Source organism: Phymastichus coffea, unplaced genomic scaffold (assembly GCF_024137745.1).
Source record: "Phymastichus coffea isolate CEN01 unplaced genomic scaffold, Cenicafe_Pcof_1.1 PCOF00034, whole genome shotgun sequence".
Lineage (NCBI taxonomy): Eukaryota > Metazoa > Arthropoda > Insecta > Hymenoptera > Eulophidae > Phymastichus > Phymastichus coffea.
Genome location: NW_026706845.1, coordinates 1,365,311 through 1,386,131, shown reverse-complemented (window position 1 = coordinate 1,386,131; position 20,821 = coordinate 1,365,311). Strand labels below are relative to the sequence as shown.

The following is a 20,821-nucleotide window of genomic DNA, read 5'->3' as shown; positions in this document are numbered from 1 at the left end:
TAGCTCGTTGAGCATTGTATTTTTATCTTGGACGTCGCGATGATGACTCTTGGTGTAATGTGTCTGTGTAGGGGCGTTTTTGTTAGTGCATTTCTCAAAGATATCTCTTATCTCTGCTATATACTTCATGGCTATGTGTAAGTAGTTAGAGTATTGTTCATGAAATTGTTTTAAAAAGCAAATGTTTTTTGTTCGGAAAGGTAAAAGGCTGCTAATGCCGGATAGTTTAGGAAATGAGGCTATAGGCAATTCGAGGTTGGGATACTGTCGGACGACATGATGTATGCAATCTGTGCATTTAATGCATCGTATGGCGTATGGTGGTTTGTGAGGGCCGATGATTTTGACTTAGACAAGGTTATATGCTAATTGTTGTTGTATGGGTAGGGTCCTATGTCAGTTTGTGCAAGTAGGTGAAAAGTTATTATTTACGTGATAAATAACTTCTGCTTCCATTAAGTATGATTAGTTATGCAATGTGTTTTCAGTACGAGGTACTTTGCTGGGGGGTGATTGTTCATTAGTGTTATTTTTGTGCATTTTTGTGGAATTTTACGGAAGGAAATTGATAACAAGTAAGTTCTTTCGGTGTTTAGCAGCTGGTGGCTACTGCAATGTCTTGTATTTACTTGTCGATATCTTGAAAAAAGAAAATAATGCAAAACAGTTGTTTTTTGTGTAATGTTCAGTGTTGTTATTTTCTAAAAGACTCTGATTTGGGGGGGATTGAATTTCTTTTGATGCGATTGATGTCTATTAAATTTTTTTCTATTTGTACGGCATGTAAGCGTGCGTCTTGGAATTTGTCGTAAAAGGTAAAAGGGTAAACGTATGGCTTAATTTCATGATTGAGGCCCTTAATAAAAATGTAAATAGCTAATTTTTCTCTCTGAGTTTCGTCTTCTGTAACTACAAATAAGTACATTTGTGCGGCCTTTCCCATAACAATGTATTTTGTAAATGTGCGTTTATTCTGTGTTCGAACTCCATTGCGGTTTCTCTCTGCATTTGTGTTGATACATTTAGTCTCTTTTTTTCTATTATTAAGTCTTCAAGTAATTTTCTTTGGCTGTAATCGATGCTTTCAGCCATATAGCTATTGTTGACTTTTATGTTTTGTTGATTAACGGTGGAATTCCTGGTTTCGATAATACTAGATAGATCTATCTCTGTGTGTAGCTTGTTTTCTGGGTCAGTTGATCGTCACGTTCAATTTTAAAGACAGCAGTTCGCTCTTCGGGCTGTATTGCCGGCGGGCCTTTCTTGTTTAGCTTGTCTGAGTTTGTTTCTCTTTCAGGTTTCCTAGCTAGGTAAAGTAGCAAGTTAGTTAAATAGTTCCAGAATGAGCCAAGCAGGTGTATGCTAAAACTATAACTATAAACTAAACTTTTGTATCATTTCAATAGTTTTCGAACTCGTTTTTCCGAGTTGAAAGCAAAATTTGATACAAATTCGTTGATCTTGTTTTTCAGTCATTTTTGACAATATCAAAATCCGACAAACGCGAAAAAGGCACTGTAAACTAAGACACGCTGCATATGAACTATACGTCCGGCAGGTATCAGTAAGTAACCAATAGATTCGTGAGGCTTTACTGTTGACGTTTCTGTTCGGTAGAGGTCGCTCGAACACTATGGCGCGAAGATATAAACGTAGGCCCGATACTTTCCGGACAGACCTCATACACATGTCTCACCGAATTTATACATTACTGACATTTTAATATTGCAAGCTGTTTTGGTTCCATATTGTTTTATTATATGCATTCGAGGTGTTATAAACATCGGAGTCTCGCCTCGCGTGACCGGTACTTCTTGATAGCACGTTTCAGCTTTTCTACCTTTGACTTTGCTGATACGCATTTGATAATGTGTACAACCTTACCCGCCATCATGGCTATATATCCGGGTTCTCTCATTAAATAATATGCTAAAAGATCTGGTGATAAAGTGGCAATATTTAATGCGATTGTAATAACTTTCCTTTCGAATTCGCATTACTGTAACAGTACATCGTGGTATAATTTTTGCAGATGATTTTTAATATGTTTTTCAACGAATAATATTTTTGAATTCACATTAGTGAAAAGATCCAAATCGTGCATATTTTTAACTTAGTTAGAAATTAAGTGTTCACCGAGCCTATTTTCTAATATGAATAATCTCGGGTGTTCTGTTTTAATAATTTCAAAACCGCACTGTACCATTCTACCGAGGTCTTTGAAAGCAAAAGATATATCCTCAGAATCCAGTACATAAAGTGGCCTTCGTTCATTACCGACTTCTGTCACTTTAGTGACGGGTCCTGAATATCGATTAGTATACTTGCTGGCTTGGTATGCGTGAGACTCGGTTCTATCCCAGAATGCGTATGCGAATATGCTATCAATGCAACGTTCTTCGGTAAATTGACAAGAAATTCCGGACTCGAGCTTAATTGTATTTGTTTCCAGCGTTACGGAATTAAATCTTTTCTCGAGTGATACTTTAACATAGCCAGTAACGTGTACATTGCTGAATGTGCCGTAAGGGTCGAAGAAACTTCCCGTGTTAGTGCATGTGCTGTCTATGGCAATGTATTCTGCTAGCTCTATCAGGTGTAGGGTTGTTTGATTTATCATTAAGTTTTGTACTAGATTATCTCCGATCGTCATTATTCGATAAGAGTGTATTTTAATGCATTCTTCTCGTGTTACTTCCTTAATGTATTCTATTTCGGAAAAAGGGGAGGACCATTCATGAGAGAGTGCGCCGCATGTTTTGGCTGATCGTTTGTCCTCTACTTTGCAATAACGAACTTTGACAGTTGTAAAATCATTAAGTTGGAGGAGGGATATTTCAGTTACAGTGGAATTGATTATCGGATTAGGAATGTCGCATTCAGCAATGTCTACAAGAGAGAAGGTAGTAAAGTTAGTAAAACGTTGAAAATATCGTAGGCTATGAAAAGAGTGGCTATTTTGAAGTATTGTTGCAAAAAGATGCTGAGAATTACTGCTTTCATCTGAAATATAACTTTTCAATCACTACTTGTTTCGACGTATGATTTTTTTAAACGATTGACGTGGACTGTTCGAGTTTCTTTTTCGTTTATTTTTATTTTAATATTTCCTTTTTCTCCCACTTCCAGGACCAAGTAGGGACCAGCAAAGTGACTGCCTGTGAGTTTATGTGCCTTCAGACCACTTTTTAGAAAAACCCATTAACCGACTTTGAGTTTGCTAGGATTTGTTTTTTTATCGTATTGTATTTTGGTTTTTTCTTTAGATGTTATTAATTTTTCTCTAGCTATTTCATATATATTATGTAATTGTTTGACCAAGTTTTCCACGGAGCCTTCGTAGATTGGTAGTAAATCTTGCTCTAGCAGGGGCTCTGCGCTTAGTAGGCGTGGCTTACGAGCGAACAGCAGTTGCCATGGCGAGAACTGGTGGCTGCTGTACCAGCTTGTATTATAATTAAATATAGCAAGATCGACATACTCGTCCTAATTTTTGGTCTTGGAAGTGAACATTTATAGGTATTCAATTAATGATAAATTCATTCGTTTAACATTCTTAGCCTGCGGGTGATAAGCCGTTGTAGTAATATGCTTAATTTTGAAGCGAACTGCTATACGTTTCATTAGTTTTGAAGTGAAATTAGTGCCTCTGTCACTTACTATGACGTTAAGTGCTTTAAAGGTACATATTAGTTTCTTAATAAGGTTATCAGCTACAGTAGTAGCTGTTTGGTCTGGTATGGGTGCCGCTATGGCGTATTTGGTAAACGTGCACATGCAGGTAAGTAAGTAAGCGTTTGCCTTTTCAGTAGGTTCGAGTGGACCTACTACGTCTATGCTGACCTTAAAAAAGGGAACCGGCGGAGTATCGGTTATGACCATTATTTGCTTGACATTATGTTTATTTGATTTTCTCAACTGGCATGGTAAGTATTTTTGAGTGAATTTTTGCACATCTTCCTTTAAATGTACCCAGTAGTATTTATTCTTGATACGTTTGTATGTTCTATTGCAACCGTTACAACCGCCTATCGCTGAACAGTGGATCTCTTCGATTATTTTTGACGATGCTCGATAGGGGCGAAAACAATACGTCCCTGACATACTATAATCTTGACTTCGGAAGGATCCAATGTATTTTTTATCATTCGTAAAATTTCAAAGAATTCGACGAATTCAATTTTTTGACTTTGGGCTATACTGACGGTTTTAATTTTATTTTCAGTTAAATTCATTACTAATTGCTTCAGTGCCAGGTATATGGGCAAATCCACGAAATTCTTAACTTTAGATATCAAGAAAATTTGGAAAAAAATTTAATCGCACACTCTTGTTATTTTGCACATATGTTTATCTACCATCGGGGAGTAATATTCTACGTTTATGCAACATTTTTACCGAGGGCCGTCAAGGTCAGAAGGTCAAATATAAGTAATTCGAACAAAAATTAAATTTTATCAAATTAAATCATTCTTTATAATCTCTCATTGATAAATAACGTAAATAAATTTTTTTGTAACGCACGAAATTCTCTCTTTTTATTAATTTTATCCTGACGTCTTTTAGCAGCCAGCTCTCTCTTTTGTCCAGTTGCATCGCGCTTTTTTTGTCGCTCAATTTCATCTGAAGTCTTCATTGGAGTATAGACTAATTGTATAAATAATCATACTTAATTATTGAAACTGTTTATTTTATATAAAATACTCTAAATTGACAAATATGATAATACCTTATTTTCATTGAGACTCGATTTACGAACTGATTCATTTAGAAGCACGATGTGAACTGAAGACAATGTATAAACACGAAGTATACCGACCTAACGCCTGTATCTTTCATTTGTCGAGAATTTGTAAACAGATGTGATGAGAATGTCCTACAACTATTTCGCGAACATAAAGTCGTCAACATAAACGCTTATTAAATGTGTACGAGAAAAAGAAGTATTTTTGATGATACAGGCACTCAAAAAATAAAAGTGGACTTTTACAACAATTACATACACGTATTCCTAAATTCGCGTTCATTTGCTTGTAATTTGAACTGCAAGTATTCAATTTATACTACTTTTCTGCACATCCAATTTTTGTTTTCTTTGGGAATGTATAACTTTGACTTTATCGTCGTTTTATTAATATACATCCATTTTATTTGATAGCAACGGTATAATAACAGGGGTTCTTGCGGCCCTCGTATTTTATAATCATAATTAATGGATTAATGGAATCACAGGTAACAGAAATCATATTAAAATATTTTTTAAGATGTGCTATACGATATTATGGAATTTTTTATGGTTACACGAATTTTCTTACAGTTGTTACGTCCCGAGACATAACTATTTCTTCATTTTGATTTCATCAGCAATCAATGAAAAAACGAAATAATGTATAAACGACGAACGGAATTTTTTACAAAATACAAACTCAGCGAACTTAAAAGATGAGTAGTCCGAAAATTTGGGGCACCCGACATTTTGATTTTTTGATTACTCAACACATTAATATGGGCCAAAGAGTCAATATAAAAACAGAAGACTCGACTTTTCGGCAGTCGATTCGCGACGCGCGACTACTCAATAACATTAAAATTTGTTACAGTTCTCACGAGCTGATTCGCGACGCGCGACAGCCGAATAACGTATAATTCACTTACTGTTATTTTTGAGAAATCATTTCTATCTTTGAATAAATAAATAATTACTTGAATCGAGTGTTCGTGCATCATTACCGACCGACCTCATATATATTTCATCGAGATAGAGCTAAGCAGCCAATTTAACTCCAAATAATAACCCAGGTAAGTTCCTGTCACTATAATAATTACTAATAAATGAATGATTATACATATTCTAAAACTACACGTCACGGCTACATAGTCGTGACATAACAAATTCGTTCCGGTACTAAATGGGTGTTTGTTTTATATAAAATAACATTCTAAATGAAATCACATTTTAATGAGTAACAAAAACCTCTCTAGCCCTATTGAAGCAAAACGACTGACGCGGCTTCAGGTAAAAAATAAACCAGAGTTGGAAAGTGATATAGTGCAATCGAGCACATCCGTTATAGATCCTTTCAAACGATCAAGGAAATTGGTACACTCTCCTCCTAAAGAAAATTTGTAGGGAAAATACGGAAAAAGCATTAAATAATATAGTAACACCTAACAAAAACACGGTACAAGAAGTGCAAGTATTTAATACATTGGACGTAAACAACTCTGTAGAAAATCCACTTAAACGATTAACACAAAATTTTGAACACTCAAATTCATTATTAGATTTGGACTTTACTCTTGATCAGAACTACGAATTTTCATTTAATAATAACGAATACACAGACATTGGTATGATTTGTAACGAAGAGAGTATTTGCAAAGACGCGAAACGTACAATAAATACGAACGGAACGACCAGACAAGTAGCACTCTATAATCCAATTATCCAAACAAATAACTTTGAACAAGTCGATAACGACGGTATAGAAACAGGCAACAAAATGACGCAACCGTTACGTTTACCAATTAAATACGTTGCAGATTTAGTTCCAAAGTTCGATGGAAAAAATATGAAAACTAATGAATATATTGAAAAATTGAAACACGTAAAGACAATTGTTTCTGAGTTAGACGAACCAAGTTTAATATCAATTCTGAAAATTAAATTGGACGGAGAAGTTTATAAAGCATTAGTAAACATTAAAATAGATAACATAAATGATTATATCAGTGATAAGGCAGTTATTTCCCTCCTTTGACAATATTCATAGTTTATATGGGAAATTTACGGAAATCATCCAAAAACTAAATGAACCCGTCTTAGCATATGCAAACTGTTTACAGGAAATAGTTTTGCAAATTAAAGAAATGAAAAAGTTAGAAGCAGATGTAACTGACGAAGATTTCAAAACGTATGAAACAGTATTAAATGCTGACGCGTTAAAAATTTTTAAACAAGGTTTACAACAAGACATTCGTCTGGAATTAGGAAATCACATTAATTTGGGCACTGCTTTACAAGACGCTATTGAAATTGAAATAAATTTAAAAAAACAAAGATTATTGAGGGGTTATATCGCTAGTCCTTTTCATAGTAATGTAGACTCGGTTACTGCTTCAACAAATGTTACTCACATATATAATTGTCAAATTTGTCAGGACTATAACCATGAAGCTTTATTTTGTTACAAAGGAGCTTGTGTATATTGTAAGAACAAAGATCACCTGTCAAACAATTGTAAAATTGTAAATAAAAAGATCGAATTGATATGTAAATTCTGTAATGCTCAGGGGCATTCTATAGACGGTTGCAAATTTAACAGAGTTAAAGGAAATCATTGTCAATATTGTCAGGTGATGGGTCATACGATTACACAATGCCCATTTATTATAGAATTTGAAGTATGTTGGAAATGTAAGGAAAGCGGACACGCCCCGCACAACTGTTCAAAATCTTTCAAATCAACGAACTTTTGCGCTGTTTGCGACAGCAGCGACCATACGATACGCAATTGCCCGAATGTGACATGCAGGCGTTGCAATGAAATCGGTCACTCAGTAAAATATTGCCCAAACGCGGACGAAACGAAAGAATTTAGATTTGCAATGTGTACAATCTGTAAAGAAAAAGATCATAAAGCAAATAATTGTGAATTGGCAAGAATCCTGGTTAGCTATAGTAAGAACAATAGAAGTAACGATAATAAAATCAGTTCAAATACAAATTCTAGTGACGATAAACGCAGAAATGGAAATTTTAATCACGATAACGGGCCTTCACGATTCAATAATTTTGGGAAAAGAAATAATGACACTAAGTGTGATTATTGCCACATGAATAATCATGTAATTGACAATTGTTTGAAATTGAGAGCTTTAGAAAGAAACGGAAAAACCACTAGTATTTGTACTTATTGCAAGGAATCAGGTCATAAAGTCGAATCATGTCCAATTATAAAATCACTAGAAAATAACCAAGAAAAATTTTGTACAATTTGTAAACGTACCGATCATACAGAGTCGACTTGTTTTAGACGTAATAATCAGGGAAACGAATAGATTCTTCCGAACATGAGTGCACGGGGGAAATAAATAAAAATTCACTCGCTGCAGAATTAAGAGACGAAATAACGACAACACGAAAAATGGACATTGATGACCAAAATGAAACTCACGCATTAAATTTAACAAGACAATATGAGTCAATACAAGACAATATGATAAACCAAAACGAAAAAAAATAATAAAGTATGCCTCCGAAATGACAAACAAAAGAAACTCTATAATGAATGTAATGGCAATATAGAACTTACAAGTATCATTGAAACTAAAATGCTAATGTATTTCCTAAAGTTAAAAAATTTGTTACAATACATACAGGTACCGAATCCGTTTTCGGGTGTTAATTTTAATTTACTTATAGATAGCGGAGCTCAAATCAATATCATAAAAAGCGATTGTATACCATCAAACGCTATTTTGGACTCAGAAAAAATTTCATTATCCGGTATTACTGATAAAACAATTCAAACATTAGGTTTGATAAAAATAAAAATTAATGGGTTGTTAATTGATTTTCATATTGTACCAAGAGAATTTTCAATCCCTTATGATGGTATTCTTGGCATACCTGTTCTGAAAGAAAATAAGTTAAGATTAGATGAAGGTTATTTGGAAATAAATAGTAGGAAAATAAAACTTGTATCAATACCGTTAACTCAAATGAACTCAATCGTTTTTACCGAAAACAAAAAGAAAGAGGAATCAAGGATAACAGAAGAACAAAAGGGATTTTTAAGTAAAATTTTACATGGCATTAATAAGGAAAATAAAACAAAAAACGAAAAAGAAAAACACTACGAAGAATCGAAAATCTTTGAGGAAAATAACAAATTTCATCCACTAGAAAGAGAAAATATACTAGAGGACCCCGAATCTGTTACATTTCCTTGCACAACAACAACGGATAAAATAAATAACGAAACAATGACTGTAAAAGATTTAAAAGTAGAACGCGAGATCGAAAGTTGTAAAAAATCATTACTAATACCTTTTTCTTCCAAGGGAATAACGAACTTGGAAGCTGAATTAGAGAAAGACCCTTCCAAAATAGAACACATGATTACCGATATAAATGTAGCAATGAGTACTGATGAAATGACTAACACAAAGGATGATTATGCAGACAATTACGATTATAAACAATTTATATCGGTTATAAAAGAAAATATAGGAATAGAATTCCCTTCGGAAAATACTGTTTCAGAAGAAATCCAAACATATCAATATTTATCTTTCGATTTAGAAAACTTTCCAAACAGTATTGAACTAACGGAAAATATAGATTTCAACGTCAATGAAAATGAAATTGTATAAGCGGAGAGCATAAATTTTTTAGGAGAGGAAACAAGAAAAAGTTTAAGGTCAATCAATTAAGCCATAAGGAAAGAGTATTAGAAAAAATAAATTTGAGAGATTTAGTCGGAAACAACTATAAGATAATGAAAGAACTTATTGAGGAAAACGAAGATGTATTTTGGGCCGATGGCGACAAATTAGGTACATGTAATATAGAACAACATGAAATTAATTTAACAGACAACAAACCGGTTTACGTCAAACAATTTCCCTTGCCACACAAATTACGGGACATTGCTATTGAAGAAGTAAAATCATTGATATCTAATAATTTAATAAGGAAATCGAAAAGTGCTTTCAATGCACCAACATGGGTAGTGAAGAAAAAGAGCTTAGCAGACGGGAAAGCTAGATGGCGATTAGTAATTGACTACAGGAAATTGAATGAAAAAACTGTTCCTGACCCATATCTAATTCCAAACATAACAGAAATATTTAATCAACTCGGGAAAGCCAAATTTTATCATGTTGTCGATCTAAAATCCGGTTTCCGTCAGGTAGCAATGCACTCGAAAGATATCTTCAAAACAGCATTTAGCATACATCCATTAGGAAGATTTGAATTTCTCGTTTTACCATTCGGATTAGTAAACTCGCCTAGAACATTTCAAAGAATTCTTAATACAATTTTGGGGGACTTAATCGCCAATACATGCTTTGTTTTTATTGACGATATAATCATCTTTGGAGAAACAGTGGATGAGGTCAATAAACGTTTTTCTGAAATAGCTCAAAAACTAAGAGTAGCTAACCTAAAACTTGAACCTCAAAAATGCGATTGGCTCAAAACAGAAGTATCCTTTTTGGGACATATTATCAGTGAATATGGAATTAAACCAGATAAAAAAAAGTACAAGCTGTTGAAGCTTTTCCAACACCGACAATTACGAAAAACGTTAGAGAGTTCTTAGGGCTATGCAATTATTATAGACGTTTTATCCCAAATTTTGCAGAAGTAACAAAACCATTAACTATACTCTTACATAAAAACACAAAATTCTTCTGGAACAATGAACAACAGGAAGCTTTAAATAAATTAAAAAAACTACTATGCGAAGCACCTATCCTACAATATCCACAATTTAACAAACCTTACATCGTTAGAACAGACGCGTCGAATCATAGTTTGGGCGCGGTTCTTTCCCAGGGAGAATTAGGGTACGATAGACCCATCGCATACGCTTCAAGGGTTTTGAACAAAACAGAACAAAATTATATGACTTATGAAAGAGAGGCTCTTGCAATAATTTTCGCTATTAAAACAGTTAGAACATACTTATTCGGAAATAAATTTACGGTAGTAACAGACCACAAACCTTTACTTTCATTAAAGTCGGCTGATAATAATAGTAGAGTACAAAAATGGCCACTAAAACTAGTTGATTACGACTTTGACATAATTTATCGTCCAGGCAAAGAAAACGGTCCAGCTGACTGTTTATCGCGGATTGCGGTAGAACCAAAAATTTGTGTTATGACACGAGCATAAAGAAAAAGAACCGAGAACTTAGAGGAGGTAGTACAGACAAAATCATTAAATGTTGACAAGAAGGAACAAATTACAAATCACGCATGCATTCAAAAAAAGAGCAAACAGAAACATACATACAAATCCAACAATATAGATAAAAAATGTATAAAAAATAGTAGCATTAATAATGATTATAATAGAGGTCATGACATTTATAGCAAAAGTTCTATACAACTTCGTAATGATAACATTATCCATTTAATCTCTGAAAAACATGAAGGGCTAGACAAAAATACGAGTAAAATACTTGCAGAGAAAAATTTGAAAATAAACAAAAATTTATCCAGTAATAATTTGGAAACATTAAACTACGGTAAACGAAAAATATTTATTTTGTGCCTGAACACTGCCGCAGCGACGGAAACAGTAAAACAAAATTTAGTCGAATTGTTCAAAAATTTGAAAAGACTTCTATTACAAAATAAGATCTCTATGCTGAGTATTTCAAAAAACATTGACATAAGAAACATACAATGGTCAGAAATAGAAGAAATCATAAATGATACTTTCATAAGATCTAACATCAAGACTATTGTTTGTATGAATCATGTTGAATATATATGTGAGTTAGATCAGAGAAATAAAATTTTTGAAATATATCATTCTTCGAGATTAGGAGGTCATTCGGGAGTGAATCGAACTTATAATAGAATTAAAGATAAATACTGTTGGGAAAACCTAAAGAACGACATACAAAAAAGAATTTCCATGTGTATAGAGTGTCAAAAAAACAAATTAAAACGTAAACCTACACGACAACCAATGATTATAACAGATACACCTTTCAAAACTTTTGATAAAGTTGCCATGGATATAATGGGGCCATTCGATATTACAAAAAGTAATAATCGGTACATACTTTCAATTCAAGACCATCTTTCAAAATTTATCACATTAGTAGCATTAAAAGACTAAACAGCGGAAGCTGTAAGCGAAGCTTTTATAAAAAGGTTTATTTGTACTTTCGGAACTCCAAAAATAGTACTAACGGACAGAGCACAAAACTTGAGAAGCAAAATGTTAAAGCAAATTGCCAAAAGATTTCATTTCGAAAAAATTGAAACAACGTCATTTTCACCTCAATCTAATGGATCTGTCGAAAGGGCTAACCATCCGCTTTGCGAATACATCAAACAATTTACATCAAAAAAATGTGATTGGAACGAACTCCTAGAGTTGGCCCAATTCAATTACAACACCAGCCTACACACTAGTCACAATTTCACACCACATGAATTAGTTTTTGCTTTTCCAGCTAAATTACCATCTAGCGTATCATTAAAAAAATCCGAACAATTACCAACTTTCAATGGATACCTAGAGAATTTAATAAAAAACATGAATATAATATCACACATGGCTAGAGAAAATCTAATAATCTCAAAACAAAAATCAAAAAATTATTATGACCGATTTACAAATCCAGTAAATTTTAAAATTGGAGATAAAGTATGGTTCATGAAAGAACCAAAACCGGGGAAATTAGAGAAAAATAAATATTTAGGACCTTTTGAAGTATTAAAAATAACTGAAAAAGGCAGTGTTGTAATCGATTACAATGGAAAACCAAAAACAATTCATGCCAATAAATTAAGCGTAGCAAAACAAGCATAGTAATCTTATTCTATTTCCAGGAAACACAATGGCGCAACAATCAATGACTATCTTAATCATAATCACCTTCTTTTCATCAAGCAAAGGACTTATTGGCTTCAATTGCGGCTCAACGAACCCTACCATTACAACATACTCACTCTTGGATGCAGGGGAATGAAATTTTCAAGAAATTCAAGTAAATAACACACAAGCCACTATCGAACTATTACAAAAAACGGAATTCAAATGAATGAAAATTATACAATGTAAAATAGAAATAAGGCGAACAATTTTTCATTGCTGTATGTTTAGTCATTTAGGCCCAACCGAAAATGCAATCCAAGAATACATTTACGAAATATCACACGACAACTGTAAAGCTATACATGATACGGGTATTTTTAAATATGATAACGCACACACAATAGCCGACCTAAGGATTAACTCGACAAAAAGTGTACGTTTAGATCTAGCAGGAAACGTTAAGAGTAAAACTTGTTCAGGGGCAGCCTACACCGACCGATTTGGTACGTGGAGCGATGTTCTCGTACAGGGACTTATAAAAATAACCTTGTTAGAAAGCTATGCAGCAGTCGAATTAAACAATGATAGATTAAGATTAAATTCGGGTACAGTATGTAAGTTTTCGGACCAACATTGTATCGATATGGAAGGAGGTTACACCTTTTGGTCATTACTACCGCACGAAGACTATTTCAAAAATCAATACGATATACTGTATAGGGGAACGGTCACTAAAATAAGCTCACACGATCATGAAACCATTTTTAGTATAAGTACGAACGAAGTATCCTTTGCATTGTCAACTAGAGGGAACATGAGTTTTTGCAACAGAATCTTAATAACAACTGAACATCCAAAACTTTTTATATATGAACGAACCCAATTCAATATTTCGTACGACAATGATATTCAAACGAAGCAAGGGATACTTAGCTATGATCTATTCACGTACTTCAATAGCAAATTTGTGTATGTAGAAAAGCATTTCAGGGTCGAAACAAAAAACCTCTATATAGATATATTGCAACAAAAATGTGAATTGGAAAGGAAAGTCCTATATAACTCCTTATCCCTGGCATCCCTCTCACCAGATGAATTTGCGTACAACATCATGGAGAAGCCCGGGTACATAGCTCGCCTGGCAGGGGAAGCCGTACATATTATACAATGTACGCCTACAGAAGTTCAACTACTTCATACAGACAAATGTTTCTCGCAACTTCCAGTCATTTCAAGAAACGAAACATTTTACCTAACACCAAAAACACACATCTTAATGAAAACAGGAACAGAAATAAACTGCAACACAATCATTCCCCAATACTACAAAATAGGAAACGAATGGATAAATTTGACACCAACTCCGAGAAAAATAACCAACGCAGTTCTGACCTTGAAACCGACCACCAAAATAACATGGAAACCGACGGAACTAGAATCATTGGCAACCAGTGGGATCTACTCCCAAGAAGACCTACAAAAACTACAAAATCACATCCTCTTTCCTATGGAGAAAGCATCACTCCTCAACGTAATCGCGAGAAGTATGCAAGGCGACGAAAGTGTAGAGGGAGGATTAGTATCAAACCTAATACTGACAGAACAAACATTAACCAACATCGCTGGAAGCACATGGAATAAGTTCATCACCAAACTAACTAAATTTGGTTCTATAAGTTCTGCCATCATAATGACCGCCATTATATTTCAATGCGGTAAAAGTTTAATCAATGTAATAATCAGAGGCTATACTCTACACTCTATATATGGAATTTCTGCATATTTGCTAGGAGCCATATTTAGTTCAATACAACATTTACTGGTGGCACTAAACAAACCACTACTCAAACAGAGAAACCAAACTCCATCGAAAGAGGAAGAATATGCATTGGATGAAATAGCAATAGACAAACAAAAAAATGAGAACCCACAGGCAATAACCCCATTCACGAATCAGACCTCAAACACCACACCCCCCGTCCCTACTACTAAAGAAATTTCCACCAGAAAGAAGCAACATATCCCAATTTTCACATTAGAATCACATTAGTTAAAAACACAAATCCGTTATATATATACATATCGAATCCTGAAATGAAACTCTACTATACCGTGATACGGAGTATTATTGTCCGCGTAACATTAAAAGTACTATTAAGGTAAAATTAAAGCGTTTTCAATCGATTGCCGAATAACTAAGAGTAACGCACATTTATTTATTCATTTATTTATTTATTTATTTTTTTCTCTCTCTCATTTCTCTCTGTTTATTTTGCGTTGATATCACACCGATATACAACGATCTAGCCACGGAGGTGTTACGTCCCGAGACGTAACTATTTCTTCATTTTGATTTCATCAGCAATCAATTGAAAACCGAAATAATGTATAAACGACGAACGGCATTTTTTACAAAATACAAACTCAGCGAAATTAAAAGATGAGTAGTCCGAAAATTTGGGGCGCCCGACATTTTGATTTTTTGATTACTCAACACATTAATATGGGCCAAGAGTCAATATAAAAACAGAAGACTCGACTTTTCGGCAGTTGATTCGCGACGCGCGACTACTCAATAACATTAAAATTTGTTACAGTTCTCACGAGCTGATTCGCGACGCGCGACAGCCGAATAACGTATAATTCACTTATTGTTATTTTTGAGAAATCATTTCTGTCTTTGAATAAATAAATAATTACTTGAATCGAGTGTTCGTGCATCATTACCGACCGACCTCATATATACTTCATCGAGATAGAGCTAAGCAGCCAATTTAACTCCAAATAATAACCCAGGTAAGTTCCTGTCACTATAATAATTACTAATAAATGAATGATTATACATATTCTAAAACTACACGTCACGGCTACATAGTCGCGACATAACACAGTTGTGGGCAAAAGTGTCCGGCCAAAGTTGTTTTTATGTTTTGATCATGTATAAATGATGCAAAGTAACAACACAAACATATCTTAGTAAAGTACTTTTATTATGCATTCAAATCATGTTGTCCAACAATTTGTTATAATGCTTAACTAAATTTTATATTGATAATAGAAAATATGACTTATTCATAAGTATCCGGCCAACTATTACGTAGATACAATTCGCGTGGCTTTGTTTACATTATCGGTCACAAAGGTATGCAAGCACTGGAACTGTCTATCAGTTATGCTCTGACATCAGTATCAATCGGTAAACATGCCGAAACGCACGTCTGTAGATATTCGACAAGTCGCAATTAAATTACACAATGAAGGAAAGGTTTCTCGTGATATATCTAAAATTCTAGGCATAGGAAAATCGACTGTGAATGATTATTAGATTCCACAGCACTAACACTCTGAAAGATAAAAAAAGTTCTGGGAGACCAAGAAAAACCACTAATCGTGTTGACAAATTGATCAAAAGAAAAGCTGTCGTAGATGTTAAAAAGAATGCTGCCATTATTGCACGCGAATTACGCGAAGAAAATGTAGCAGACGTCAGTCGTAGTACTGTATCACGTAGACTGAGAGAAGTGGGACTTGTTGGACGTGACGGTATGAAAAAACCACTTATTAGTAAGAAAAACAAGAAGGCCAGACTAGAATTTGCTAAAAAATATGAAAGCTATACTGTTGAGGACTGGAAAAAAGTGCTGTTTTCGGATGAAACTAAAATCAATCTATTTGGAAATGATGGTAGAAGGTATGTACGGCGACCGGTAGGTAGTAGATATGATTCAAGATACCAAATACCGACTGTGAAGCATGGTGGAGGTAGCATAATGCTATGGGGTACATTTTCATGAAAAGGCGTCGGTCCAATCTTTAAAATAGAAGGCAATATGGACTCCGTCATGTACAAGGATATTATATTGGAGCAAATGCTACCTTATGCTCGACAAAACATGCCCAGAGGATGGATATTTCAGCAGGATAATGATCCAAAACACAGGTCACACCTACTTCAGCAAGTTTTTAGTAAGAAACAAATTCGAGTTTTACAGTGGCCGAGTCAGTCTCCAGACTTAAATCCTATTGAACACTTATGGCAAGAGCTAAAAATGAGATTAGGAAATCAAAACTATGCTAATAAACCCTCCCTATGGCAAAAAGTGCAAGAAGAGTGGAACAATATCTCTCATGATAGGATTGTGACACTTATTGAATCGATGCCTCACCGATGTGCTGCCATGATAGCTTCTAAGGGTATGGCTACGAAGTTCTGATGACTGTGTTACATTTAAAACCATTTCTAGTTTGTTTTGTTTCATGTTACTATATTTTTTCTACTTGTAATTGTCACATTCATAGTTGGCCGGATACTTATGAATAAGCCATAATTGTTATTATCGATATTAAATTTTGTTGATTGTTAAAATGGATTGTTAAATTACATGTTTTGAGTATATAATAAAAGTACTTTACGATGATGTATTTGTGTTGCCACTTTGCACCCTTTGTACATGATTAAAACATAAAAACAACTTTGGCCGGACACTTTTGCCCGCAACTGTATCTACTTAAAACTCATCTTGTCACGCGTATATCATGCGCACATATTCGTGTCACGGCTAGATCTCTTCGTTTTAGTATCAGAAATAAGTAATACGTTCAAATAGTTGGTTATATTGAGGGCCACGATCACAAAAGAACAAAATATTGATAAAACATCGATTTCACATAAAGTTATTTCACGTCATTGGCATGGTGTAGGATTGTTATGGGGATTCGCACATTGACATGACTTATGTCACGATTTTCCATTATGGTTAGTTATCTATCTAAAGTTTAATCAATATGATCCTTGAAGGGCCGCGAGTAGGGTATGCGAAAGATTGAACAAAATTTAGGTTATTTCATTGAAAAAGTTCCAGTTTTCAAGGTTTTAACGGCCTTTTTTTTTAAATAAAAAAGACTTGGGCACTTAATTTTTTGTATAAATGTTAGTAATAGGATGCTCTATCGAAATGGCATATAAGTATTTGCTTACAATTTCACATAGCTACAATAATTGCAGTGTTATGGCTATTTCACAAAAGTTAAAAGTTCCGTGGATTTGCCCATATATGATTTCTAATGTTTTCCGTAGTCTCTCTATTTTGATGATGGATTGGGATAATAAAATGCATCTTGTTCCCTATTTTGATTACAGTGGGAACGGCTAATTGTAATTTGTTCATTTGTGGTAGTTTATCATGCTTAAATAAGCTGAGTGCATCTTTATCCAGGGGGTACCAAAGGTGTCAGTGAAGTATAAGTAATTGTCTCGCCTCATAAGTAGAGCGTCCCGATAATAAATAATGTTTTCATTAGGTAACGTCAAGAGTTCGGTAGGGGAGTTGACTGAGTCTTCAAGTATCACGTCTTTTAAAAAGGTCATATCCTGTTTTGATTGTGTATCCTGTTTATATTTAGAGTCTTCATTATGCGTATTATATTGGGTGCCAATTTTATTGCCTTCGGAGCAGTACGTGTTTTCAGCAACTGTAGGATAATTAGTATGCGTGTCTGGTTCTGTTACTGGCGTGTCCACTTCCTAAGGAGGCGGATTCTTTTTCTGACGCGACAGGAAGGACTTGATGGCTTCCAGGTAATTTTTACTTGGTTGTCGGCCCCTCGCGCGTCGCGTAGTCATGTCGTGCGTATTTCCTGGCCTTCTGGGGTCATCATCTAGTTGAGCTGTAAAGACCAGTGTTTGAACCGGATCTTCCCTAGTTGCTTGCAAATGCTTATTGAGCTGTTCAATTTCCTGTATAGGATTTTGAGAGAGTGCGTCTACATTGACATTCGACGCGTCTTTTTTATATCTGACTTCGAAATTAAAATTTTGTAGCAATAGTCGCTGATGAGTTGCTTGTGAATTTGGATCGCTTATCGAGTATAAATGTACCAATGGTCTATGGTCAGTAATGATGATGAATTTTCGGCCGTACAAATATGGTCTGAATTGTGAAATACTCCATACTATTGCTAATAGTTCGAGTCGAATAGCAGGGTACTACTACTACTACTACTACTGTAATTTCCATATTAAACCATATGAAACATTTAAACTCGCGATATCAGTTAATTTGGTTTTCCTAAATTTCGGATTAATATATTTTCGAGATTTGTCTAATCGGTCTTTTATTTTAGAATTTTCAAATGATTAAATTTCATATTTAGGGATTTAAAAATACGATATTTGTATATTCCGTGTTTTGAAATTACGCAAATCAATAATTCCAGAAAATAAGGCAGTAATTTTTTCGGATTTCGAAATTTTTAAATGATTAAACTTTCAAATTCCTACATTACGCAATATCGATTATTTCGTTTTAACTTTTAGAAATATTGGTTTAGAATATAAATGCACTATATGTTGGCCTTTATATCTCGACCATGTATACACGTATGTAACATGTGTTAGCGTATCATGAATCATTGTATGCGAAGCTTGCGTGATATAATTAGCTTGCGTGACTAAAATTCTGTTGAAACGGTTTTTTGGAGTTAATGAATTTGGACCATGTGTAATAAGAAGCATAGCTTTAGAAATAATAAAAATATTGATGCTATCATTAATATGAATATGAATAAGCAATGCCATGAGGTTTATTGAATTAATGCTATCATTCTTAATTTGGAATCGAGTTAGAAAAACAGCTGATAATCTGAAATTGTATGTAGAAAGATTTTTCGCTTTAGTATTAATAAGAAAAGACATATCTATGCTCATTAATATTTATAATTCTATTATGAATCTTATTAAGAACTGATTGGCTTATTCATAACATATTTAGGTACGATATTTTCCTTTATTGTTCTGTTGACAAAATGGTTTGCGCTAATAAACAGCACATTTTGCAATAATTGGATTATAAATAATTTTACCTCCACCACGGACAATAATATTTTTATTTTATATTCTAACTTTTTGCTTGTTTTCTTTTTTATTAGTAAATTTTTGAGGAGATTTAAGAATTCATAAAAATATCAAAACATGCTTTTATCATTTCTTAACTTACATTGATCGAGCCTAATTTTTTTCAATTTTATGAAAAGGCCCAGACTTTAATCGGCCTTTTATTTAAAGTATTTTTACAGATAAACCTTATGTAATTTTAACTTACCACTGTAACAGCATCATTTAAAAGACTCTCGCCGAATACTACAATATACAATACTTCATTGACGTGTATTTCTTCAAATACTGCAAGAACTGCCACAGGATCTACCGCACTTATCAAAGCCGCAAATAAAAACATGTCAAGTATTGGTGTATCACATGAGAAAATGCCACTGTTGCCAATCAGCCATAGTGATATTCCTAAATAAGAAAAGAAGCATTATTTTAATAAAATGTTTAGTAAATGTTTTGTCTTATCCAATAATGTTTCAGAACTTGAATAAAAGTATATCTATGCTCTTTTACGATATGTTAACAAACTTTCGCAAAAGTTAAAAACTAGGCGACTGTAGGCATTGTAATCTGAATAATGTCTACATATTTTTCAACAGACTATAATAGAACTAATTTTTTTATATTCTAAGCGACAAATTTTAGTGTACATATTGATTGAACGACACAGTAGTGATGAAAAACTTAAAAAATAATCGTCCATTTTGAAAGTTTCCTACTGAAACTCGGAAATTTAATTTCATTCAGGTAATTAAATTTATCGCAATTAATAGTGAATAGTATACGGGAAAGTATAGAACGTTCTAGCGCTTAACAAAAATGAAGGTAATTACAATCATATGATGATAATATCAGATAAAGTTACCTAACCTTCATTGCTGTAAATAAAATGTTTTGTTGTCAACCAAATTCCATGTTTGATGAAATAGCAAAAAATCTAAAGAACACATGAACCTCTTGGAACTAAGAGCTATATTTGACGGCTTAAAATGCTTTGCAAAGTAAAAATAGATTACGATATTTCGTTTAAAATTGTCAACACCACAGTGATTGCAGCCATAAATCGAATAAGAAATATTTAACTTTCATGTCTGAAGAGTTTACTTCAGTGACGAATTCTTGAGACAAAAAAGTCTTAAACGGAAAAAGTACAACTCTAGATTTCGACAAAAGGCTATAGCGGGATAAGGATGTTAAAATTGCCCCTGCCTGTATTTTTATTTGGAGTCAGTCGTTCGAGAGGACATACTTGAAAACTTCTTCAGCCAAATTTTCAGCCCCCTAGGTGGTAATAGGACCCTACAATGATAAAAAACGTGTTTTTTCGAAAATTTTTTTTTTTACATTACTGCACGTTCAAA

The 20,821-nt window shown here is 33.8% G+C and overlaps 1 protein-coding gene across 8 annotated transcripts in view; it reads right to left on the bottom strand.

Moving 5' to 3' along the window:
- Positions 1-20,821, bottom strand: part of LOC131663385 (probable Na(+)/H(+) antiporter nhx-9) — a 1,718,187-nt gene that overhangs the window by 1,439,739 nt on the left and 257,627 nt on the right. For all 8 annotated transcript variants that reach the window (XR_009301845.1, XR_009301846.1, XR_009301847.1 and 5 more), the window contains one exon: positions 19,672-19,868. Coding sequence is in view for 5 of the 8 variants with exons in the window: in XM_058933773.1 (XP_058789756.1) it covers positions 19,672-19,868 (197 nt within the window). In the remaining 3 variants the exon portion in view is untranslated. The remainder of the gene's footprint in view (positions 1-19,671; positions 19,869-20,821) is intronic.